Raw genomic sequence first — 10322 nt, 5'->3', positions numbered from 1 at the left:
CACTGCTGAAGGGTCATGGAGAGAGTTAGGGACGGAAGCTGAATGTGGAGGGCAGCTACAAAATTTTTCAATGTATCCCTGAGCAACCTGCTGCTGGCTGGAAGGTCTGTAAGGTTATCCTGTCCCTGTGTTTCAAGGATGGAAGCAGCCTAAGAATACACAGGCATGATTATGGAGCAGCAGTGTGTTGGATACAATGACATAAGTTACTTGATCAGAGCAGTAAAGGTGATTGTTATAGTATGTACAAGTGCAAACCCACTTATTCTGCCTTCCCCAGTCACATTGTGCACAAGACTTCCCTTAGCAATACAGCCTGCTGGGGCACAGTGTTGAAGCAACTCCCCCATATCAGTTTCCTTTCAATGCACTGCTGAGTGTAGGCCAGCATTTATTGTAAAGGACATTGGTGAGACCTGTTCTGGAGAACTGCGTGCAGTTGTGGTCACCCTGTTATAGGAAAGATGCTACTAAACAGCAGAGGATTGAGGAAGATTTACCAGAATGTTGCTGGGAATGGAGGATTTGAGTTATGAGGATATCCTGAGACTTCTTTTACTAGAGAAAAAGAGGTTGAGGGGTGACCTTATTGAGGTTCAGAAAATCATGAAGGGCATAGATAAGGTGAATGACAAGAGTCTTTTTCAAAGGGTGTGCAGGTTCAAAACTCGGGTACATATTTCTAAGATGAGAGGAGAAAGATTTAAAAGGACATGGGGCAACTTTTTTACACAGAGGGTGGTTCATGTGTGGAATGAACTGCCAGCGAAAATGATGGATGCAGGTACAGGTGCAACATTTAACATACATTTGGGTAAGTTCATGAATAGGAAAGATTTAGATGGATGTGGGCCAGGCATAGGCAGGTGTGATAAGTTCAGTTTGGGAACATGATTGGTATGGACTGGTTGGACTGAAGGGTCTGTTTCCATGTTGCATGACTCTGTTGCCCATTCCTAATTGCCCAGAGGCTGTGGGTCTAGAGTCCAGAGCAGCTGAAGGTAACAGATTTCCTTCCCTAAAAGACATTAGTGAAAGAATTGGGATTTTCTGACAATCAACAATCGATTAATGGTCATTATCAGACTCTTAATTCCCAATTCTTTATTGAGTTCAATTCCACTCTCTGCCATGGTGGGGTTTGAACCTGGGTTAGGTTTCTGGGTTAATATTCTGGTGATAATACCACCAGGTTATTAATCCCCCAGGTGATCAGTTTTCAGTGACAGTTATTGCAATGTCAATCCTGTCCCTTACAGTCACTCTCTATCACACACAACAGTTCGTTTTTTGATCTCTCCTGACAGCAGAAAAGAGCACAAAACATCAGAAGAAAACAGAGAAGATGATGTGCTCAAAGATCTTAAAATGTCACAGTGCAGAAGGAGGCTATTTGGCCCATTGTGTCTGCACTGATTCTATCACCTAGTGCTAACCTCCCATATTTTCCCCATATCCCTGGATGCCATTCCTATTCAAATAATCATCTAACATCCTCTTCAATGCCTCAAATGAACCTTTGCCTTCAAAGTTCCAGGCAGTGAATTCCATTCCCTAACTACTCATGTGAAAAAGAGATTCCCAAAGTCCCCTTGCTTTATTGCACATTATCCATTCTGATAATGGCAGAGTGGTTTCCAGGTCAGAACAAAAGTATTTGATGAAGCAGTCACCCAGTCTGCCTTGTCTCTCCCACCACACAGGAGGTCACGTTGTGAACAGTGAGTACAGTCGGCTTGATTAAGTGAACTGCAGATCAATCACTGCCCTCTGAGAGAAGAAATGTCTCCTTGTTTCTGTTCTAAATGTGCAATCCCTTATTCCGAGATTATGCCCCCTGGTCCTAAACCCTTGCACAAAGGGAAAAGCACCTATATTAGATACAGTATAAAAGTAATACTTCATGTGCAATAAGTATTTGGGACAGAACTGACAGCGCAATATTCATGGCTCGAGATGTTACAGAAAGGATAGTATGAAAAGCAAGAGAGGAGGGAGAGAGGTGTTTTTGATTCAGGAAAACATCACCTGAGTATAAGAATATTCCTGGGGGATCATCCGATGAAGTTATGTGATTGGAACTGAGAAATAAGAAATTTGGAGGGGGTTGATCACATTGATAGATTGTACTGTAGGCCTTCCAACAGTCAGGGGGAAATGGAGAAGCAAATATGTAGGGAGCTGTGAGAATAATAGGGTTGTAATCGGGGATTTTAACTTTCCAAATATAGACTGGAAGCTGCCATAATGTTAAGGACTTAGACAGGGAGGAATTTAAGTGTTTACAAAAATACTTTCTCAATCAAAATGTGGATGGACCTACTAAATGTGGGGCAAAACTCGACCTCGTCTTGGGAAATAAGGCAGGGAAAATGACTGAGGTGTGAGTGGGGAAGCACTTTGACCATAACTTGATTAGTTTTACAATGGTTATAGAAAAGACTAGGCCTGGTCCACCAGTTAAAATTCTAAACTGAAGCAAAGCCAATTTTGACAGTTTTAGACAGGAACTTTCATAAGTTGTTTTGGGGGTGCTGTTCTTAGTTAAAGGGATGCCTGGTGAGTGAGAGGCTTTCTAAAGTGAGATAACGTGAGTTCAGGGCCAGCATGATCTTGTCAATGTGAAGGGTAAGGCTGTGGTGAGAGTAAGGAACACTGGATGACTGGAGAAATTGAGGCTCTGGTCAAGAAAATGAAGAAGTCATATGCCAGGTATAGATAGCTGAGCAGTATGGGCGGTGTAGGAGTACACTTAAGAGGGAAATCTGAGGACAAAATAGGAATGTGAGACACTTTTGGTCGACAGGGTAAAGAAGGATACAAAGAGATTCTGCAAGTATACTAGAAGAAAAGAGTAACTGGGAAGAGAACGGTGGGTGGCACGGTGGCACAGTGGTTAGCACTGCTGCCTCACAGCGCCTGAGACCCGGGTTCAATTCCTGACTCAGGCGACTGACTGTGTGGAGTTTGCACGTTCTCCCTGTGTCTGCGTGGGTTTCCTCCGGGTGCTCCGGTTTCCTCCCACAGTCCAAAGATGTGCGGGTCAGGTGAATTGGCCATGCTAAATTGCCCGTAGTGTTAGGTAAGGGGTGTATGTAGGGGTATGGGTGGGTTGCGCTTCGGCGGGTCGGTGTGGACTTGTTGGGCCGAAGGGCCTGTTTCCACACTGTAAGTAATCTAAGTAATCTAATCTAAGAATAGGGCCCCTTAAAGATCAATGAGGCCATCTTTGTGTGGAACCACAGGAGATGGATGGGATCCTAAATGGATAGTTCATGTCAATATTCATTGTGGAGAAAGAAGGAAGCTAGGAAAATGGGGAAATAAATAGTGATGTCTTGAAAAGAGTCCACATTAAAGAAGAGGAAATACTGGGGGTCTTAAAATGCCAAAAGGTTAATAAATCCCTGGGAGCTGATCTTGTGTACCCCAGGACATTGTGGGAAGTAGGGAAGAAGTTGCAGGCCATCTTGTAGAGATATTTGTATCATCAACAACCATGGGTGAGGTGCCAAAAGACTGAAGGTGGGCTAATGTTCGGTCATTTAAGAAAGTGATAAGGAAAAGTCAGGGAACTATAGACAAGGGAGCCTGATATCAGTGATAGGTAAGTTGTTGGAGGGAATTCTGAGGGTCAGGATTTACATGCATTTGGAAATACAAGAACTGATGAGGGATAGTCAGCCTGAAATTGTGCAGAGGAAATCATTCCTGAAGAAGGGCTTATGCCCGAAACGTCAATTCTCATGCTCCTTGGATGCTGCCTGACCTGTTGCGCTTTTCCAGCAACACATTTTCAGCACAGGAAATCATGTCTCACAAACTTTATTGTGTCATTTTGAAGGGGTGACCAAGAAGATAGATGAAGGCAGAGCAGTAGCTGTCTATGTGGACTTTTGCAAGGTTCCACATGGTAGACTGGCAAGTAAAGTGATCTCACATGAGTTCCAAGGAGAGCCAGCCAACTGGATTTTAAAAATTAAAAATTAGCTGGATGGTCAGAAACAGAGGTGGTGGTGTAGGGTTGTTGTTGAGATTGGAAGCATATTGCTAATGGTGTGCCACAAGGATCGGTGGTGGGTCCAGTGTATTTTGTCATTTATATAAACGATTTGGAGGAAAATATAGGATGTATGGTTAGTAAGTTTGTGATGATACCAAAATTGGTGGCACAGTGGACAGTGAGAAAGGTTATCTAGGTGTACAATGGGATCTTGATCAGTTGGGTCTATAAGCTGAGGAATGGCAGTTGGAAGTTTAATTTAGATAAAGTCGGGCTGTTGCATTTTGGTAAGAGAAACTAGGGCAGGATTTACACAATTAATGGTCAGACTTTCGGGACTTTTGTTGAATAGAGAGACCCCGAGGTGCAGGGACATAGTTCCTTGAAAGTGGCATCATAGGTAGACAGGGTGGTGAAGAAGGCATTTCACACACTTGTCTTCATTGGTCAGAGCGTTGAGAACAGAAGTTGAAATGTCATGTTATGGCTGTAAAAGACATTGTTAAGGTCGCATTTGGAGTACTGTGTACGATTCTTGTCACCCTGCTATAAGAAGGATGTTATTAAACAGATAAGGTACAAAAAAGATTTACAAGGATGTTATTGGAACTGGAAGGTTTGAGTTACAAAGAGAGGCTGGATAGGCTGGGGCTTTTTTTCCTTGGGTGTCGGGGCTGAGTGGACATTATGACCTTATGGACATTTTTAAGATCTTGAGGGACATAAATAAAATAGCTAAGATCTTATCCTCAGAGTGGGGGAATCCACAACTGGAAGGTATAGGTTTTAGGTGAGAGGGGAAAGATTTAAAAGGGACCTGAGGGGCAACTTTTTCACACAGAGGGTGGTGTGTGTATGAAATGTGCTGCCAGAGGAAGTGGTAGAGGCGAGTACATTTACAACGTTTAAAAGACATTTAGACAGGTACATTGATAGGAAAGGTTTAAAGGGATATCAGCTAAAGGCAGGCAAATGGGATGAGTTCAGTTTTGGAAACCTGGTCAGAATAGAGAAGTTGGGCTGAAGGGCCTGTTTCCCTGCTGTATGCTCTATGACTTTATCTCTGAGCAAATTTGTTTGTCCCACAGGATTGGTGTCCTCAATTCTACCTTCCTGCCCATCTCTGGCAGCTGTTGACACAATTGTCCATTGAAAATCGTAGAGCCTTGAATGAATTCACTGACTCAACTCCCACTGTTTTCTGAGGATGAGAATCTAAGACATTGTTTCTCGATTGGTTCTGCTAGTTTTCTGAGACACCAGTAGTTTGAGCTGTTCAAATCTGCTTAGAAATGTACCCACCTTGGTAAGATGAATCTCCTTGCTGTATTTCTGTTGGCAGATGTATATAAGAGTTCTGGTCAAGGAAGTCTGATTTCTGAATCAGTCTTAAGCTCCCTCTTTCTTTCTCACCTCTCCTCCAGGCAGCCCCCAGTAAACATGTGGGTGAAGCTGATGAGAACATGGAACGAGGTAACTGGTCCTCCAAGACTGACTACTTTCTATCGGTGATCGGCTGTGCTGTGGGTCTGAGCAATGTCTGGAGATTCCCGTACCTGGCTTTCAGAAATGGAGGAGGTACTGTAAAGAAATCCAAAAAAATATAGCACTATAGAAAGCATTGAATTAATAAGAATATTGAGTCCAATGCATTGTCCGTGACAAACAATGCAGGCTCAAAATTTCAAACACCAGTGACAACAAATTACATGACAAATGGTGCCAGTTATAACATATTTATCCTGGAAAGTGGGCGATCTTACAGCATGAGGTGTTCTTGAGAAAAGGAAGAGTTAATTACATGATGCAACACTGGAGGCATACATCAACCAGACAGGTTAGGGATGGCATTGACCTGTTTAGTTGATAATGTTTGCGAAACAGTTGAAGTTTTATAACATTGTTATTTTCATTTTTGTTCCAGTCTGTAAGCTGTCAGATGTAATGAATTCAATTCATTAATTCATCTTGATTGGATTTGAATTTGGGAACTGATCAGTAAAGGCCAGTGGAATACTGATCTTTGTTTCAAGAGGGCTAGAACCAGAGGAGAAAGAAATGCTCATTTTCTTTTAGGGTATCTCATTTTAGCCCTGTTTGAGGTGCTAAATTCAATTAGGAGCATGGAGCAAGATAAGGCTGAAATTGTGTTGCTGGAAAAGCGCAGCAGGTCAGGCAGCATCCAAGGAACAGGAAATTTGACGTTTCGGGCATAAGCCCTTCTTCAGGAATGAGGAAAGTGTGTCCAGCAGGCTAAGATAAAAGGTAGGGAGGAGGGACTTGGGGGAGGGGTGATGAAGATGCGATAGGTGGAAGGAGGTCAAGGTGAGGGTGATAGGCCGGAGTGGGGTGGGTGCGAAGAGGTCAGGAAGAAGATTGCAGGTTAGCAAGGTGGTGCTGAGTTCGAGGGATTCGACTGAGACAAGGTGGGGGGAGGGGAAATGAGGAAACTGGAGAAATCTGAGTTCATCCCTTGTGGTTGGAGGGTTCCCAGGCGGAAGATGAGGCGCTCTTCCTCCAACCGTCGTGTTGTTATGTTCTGGCGATGGAGGAGTCCAAGGACCTGCATGTCCTTGGTGGAGTGGAAGGGGGAGTTAAAGTGTTGAGCCACGGGGTGGTTGGGTTGGTTGGTCCGGGTGTCCCAGAGGTGTTCTCTGAAATGTTCCGTAAGTAGGCGGCCTGTCTCCCCAATATAGAGGAGGCCACATCGGGTGCAGCGGATGCAATAGATGATGTATGTGGAGGTGCAGGTGAATTTGTGGTGGATATGGAAGGATCCCTTGGGGCTTTGGAGAGAAGTGAGGGAGGAGGTGTGGGTGCAAGTTTTGCATTTCTTGCGGTTGCAGGGGAAGGTGCTGGGAGTGGAGGTTGGGTTGCTGGGCCTGACGAGGGGGTCACGGAGGGAGTGGTCTTTTCGGAATGCTGATAGGGGAAGGGAGGGAAATGTATCCCTGGTGGTGGGGTCCGTTTGGAGGTGGCGGAAATGACGGCGGATGATACGCTGTATATGGAGGTTGGTGGGGTAGTAGGTGAGAACCAGTGGGGTTCTGTCCTGGTGGCGGTTGGAGGGGTGGGGCTCAAGGGCGGAAGAGCGGGAAGTGGAGGAGATGCAGTGGAGCGCATAGTCGATCACGTCTGGGGGTAATCTGCGGTCCTTGAAGAAGGAGGCCATTTGGGCTGTACGGTATTAGAACTGGTCCTCCTGGGAGCAGATGCGGCAGAGACGAAGGAATTGGGAATATGGGATGGCGTTTTTACAGGGGGCAGGGTGGGAGGAGGTGTGGTCCAGGTAGCTGTGGGAGTCAGTCGGTTTACCAGTTCCCAAGAGGACCAGTTCCAATACCGTACAGCCCAGATGGCCTCCTTCTTCAAGGACCGCAGATTCCCCCCAGACGTCATCGACCATGCCCTCCACTGCATCTCCTCCACTTCCCGCTCCTCCGCCCTTGAGCCGCGCCCCTCCAACCGCCACCAGGACAAAAGCCCACTGGTTCTCACCTACCACCCCACCAACCTCCATATACAGCGTATCATCCGCTGTCATTTCCGCCACCTCCAAACGGACCCCAACACCAGGGATATATTTCCCTCCCCTCCCCTATCAGCGTTCCGAAAAGACCACTCTCTCCGTGACTCCCTCGTCAGGTCCATACCCCACACCAACCCAACCTCCACTCCCGGCACCTTCCCCTGCAACCGCAAGAAATGCAAAACTTGCGCCCACACCTCCTCCCATACTTCTCTCCAAGGCCCCAAGGGATACTTCCATATCCACCACAAATTCACCTGCACCTCCACATACATCATCTATTGCATCCTCTGCACCCAATGTGGCCTCCTCTATATTGGGGAGACAGGCCGCCTACTTGCGGAACGTTTCAGAGAACACCTCTGGGACACCCGGACCAACCAACCCAACCACCCCGTGGCTCAACACTTTAACTCCCCCTCCCACTCCACCAAGGATATGCAGGTTCTTGGACTCCTCCATCGCCAGAACATAACAACACGACGGTTGGAGGAAGAGCGCCTCATCTTCTGCCTGGGAACCATCCAACCACAAGGGATGAACTCAGATTTCTCCAGTTTCCTTGTTTCCCCTCCCCCAACCTTGTCTCAGTCGAATCCCTCGAACTCAGCACCGCCTTCCTAACCTGCAATCTTCTTCCTGACCTCTCCGCCCCCACCGCACTCCGGCCTATCACCCTCACCTTGACTTCCTTCCACCTATTGCATCTCCATCGCCCCTCCCCCAAGTCTGCTGGACACACTTTCCTCATTCCTGAAGAAGGGCTTATGCCCAAAACGTCGAATTTCCTGTTCCTTGGATGCTGCCTGACCTGCTGCGCTTTTCCAGCAACACATTTTCAGCTCTGATCTCCAGCATCTGCAGTCCTCACTTTCTCCAGCAAGATAAGGCTGTTTGGCCCGCGTGCTTGCTCTGCCATTTAATGAGGTGATGACCTATCTATGGTGTCCTCAGTTCTACTTTCCTGCATATCTATGACAGATGTTGACTCAGTTGTCCATTGACAATCTAAGACACTTGAATGAATTCAGTGACTCAACCCCCACTGTTTTCTGAGGATGAACATTTCGCAGGATAATAACTCACGGAGAGATAAAACAAACTCTTCTGTCTGGCATCTTAGAAACAAGACTTATTATTCATTACTTTGTGTCCCCTAACCTAGTCTCTACCACAAGAGGAAACATCCTCCCAATATCCACCCAATCAAGTTCCTTCAAGACCTATAAAAAATTCACTACTCATTCTGAACTCCATTGTGTAAAGGCCTAACCTGTTCAATGTTTCTTCATGAGATAAACCCTCTTCCCTGGAATGTGTCAAGTGAACCTTCTCTGAACTGCTTCGATAACATTAATATCAGATAAGGAGATCAAAACTATACACAGTAGACCAGATGTGATCTTACCAAGGCCCTGTACAACTACAGTAAAATTTCTCTACATTTCTGTTCCACTTCCCTTTAAGTAAGCAACATTTCTTTTTGCCTTTGTAATCTTTTCCAGAACCTGTGTAATTAATATTTTGTGATTCATGATGCCAGGATATCTAGATCCCTCTATACTGCAGAGTATCATGCCTCTCCACATATAAATAGGGAGTAGTTGATTAGCTCAGTTGGCTGAATGGCTGGCGAGTGATGCCAACAGTGTGGGTTCAATTCCTGCACAGGTGAAGGTACCATGAAGGACTCTCCTTCTCAACCTCTCCCTTCACGTGAGTCTTGGTGGCCCTCAGGTTAAACACTAATGAGAGAACAGCCCTTTGACTTGGTAAGACTATAATGACTTTCCTTTTACATATAAATACGATGTCATTATTCTCCTCTTCCTGTCAAAGTAAACAAGCTCACACTTTCCCACCTTATACTCCATCTGCCACATTTTTGCCCACTCCGTTAATCTATCTGTGGCCTTTTGTAAAGAATTGTCATCCTCTCAACAATTTATTTTCTGACCTTATGTCATTAGCAAATTTAGTGACAAGATGTTTGATCCCCTCATTGAAGTCTTTGGTATAGATTGTAAGTATTTGAGTCCTCAGCACTGATCCTTGTGGCACTCCCACTAGTTACAGTTTGCCAACCCAACTTTTGCTCAGCTGACCAATTCTTTATCCATCTTAATGTATTAACACTTCCATTATGAGTTTTTTTTGTACAGTAGCCTTTCATGTGTCAAAAGCCTTTCGGAACTCCGCGTGCACCATATCTACAAGTTCTCCTTTATTCACTTTGCTTGTTACTTGCTGAATGAGCTGTCTTAACACATTAAAATAATTTCACTTTTACAAAGCCATGTTGACCTTAAGGGATTCCAAGAACTTCCCTATGAGATAAGTTAGGCCCAAAGTGTCCTGCTTTCTGCATCCCTTCTATTTAGAGCACGGGTGTTATTCGCTAACTTCCAATCACTTTGTATCTTTCGAAAATGTAGAAGTTTTGGGACATTACAACCCCCGTGTTTGCTGTCTCTATAGTTTGGAAAAACTATAGGTTATAGGTTATGAGATCCTTGGGGTTTTTATTAGTCGTTCACAGGCTGTGGACATTACTGGCTAAGTCACCATTTATTGCCCATCTCTAACTGACCAGAGGGAAGTTAAGACGCAATCACATTGCTGTTATTCTGGAGTTACATGCAGGCCAGACTGCTGGGTATGGATGCTTGATTTCTTTCTTAAAGGGCCATTTGTGAACCTTGTGTGTTTTTATGATGATCAACCATGAGGTGACATTTTAATTTCAAAACTTTTATTGTATTTTAGTTTTTCCATGGCGAGATTCGTAGA

General features: G+C 45.0%; 1 protein-coding gene across 1 annotated transcript in view; it reads left to right on the top strand.

Moving 5' to 3' along the window:
- The first annotated feature begins 5448 nt into the window (after positions 1-5448).
- The window catches only part of LOC132820051 (sodium- and chloride-dependent neutral and basic amino acid transporter B(0+)-like), a 36800-nt gene continuing 31926 nt past the window's right edge, over positions 5449-10322 (top strand). The window contains exon 1 of the mRNA XM_060831969.1: positions 5449-5581. Coding sequence (XP_060687952.1) covers positions 5467-5581 — 115 coding nt within the window. The 5' untranslated portion in view covers positions 5449-5466. The remainder of the gene's footprint in view (positions 5582-10322) is intronic.

The sequence above is a fragment of the Hemiscyllium ocellatum genome, chromosome 11, assembly GCF_020745735.1.
Source record: "Hemiscyllium ocellatum isolate sHemOce1 chromosome 11, sHemOce1.pat.X.cur, whole genome shotgun sequence".
NCBI lineage: Eukaryota > Metazoa > Chordata > Chondrichthyes > Orectolobiformes > Hemiscylliidae > Hemiscyllium > Hemiscyllium ocellatum.
Note: the sequence above shows the minus strand (reverse complement) of the source record. Positions and strands in the feature narration are given on the sequence as shown.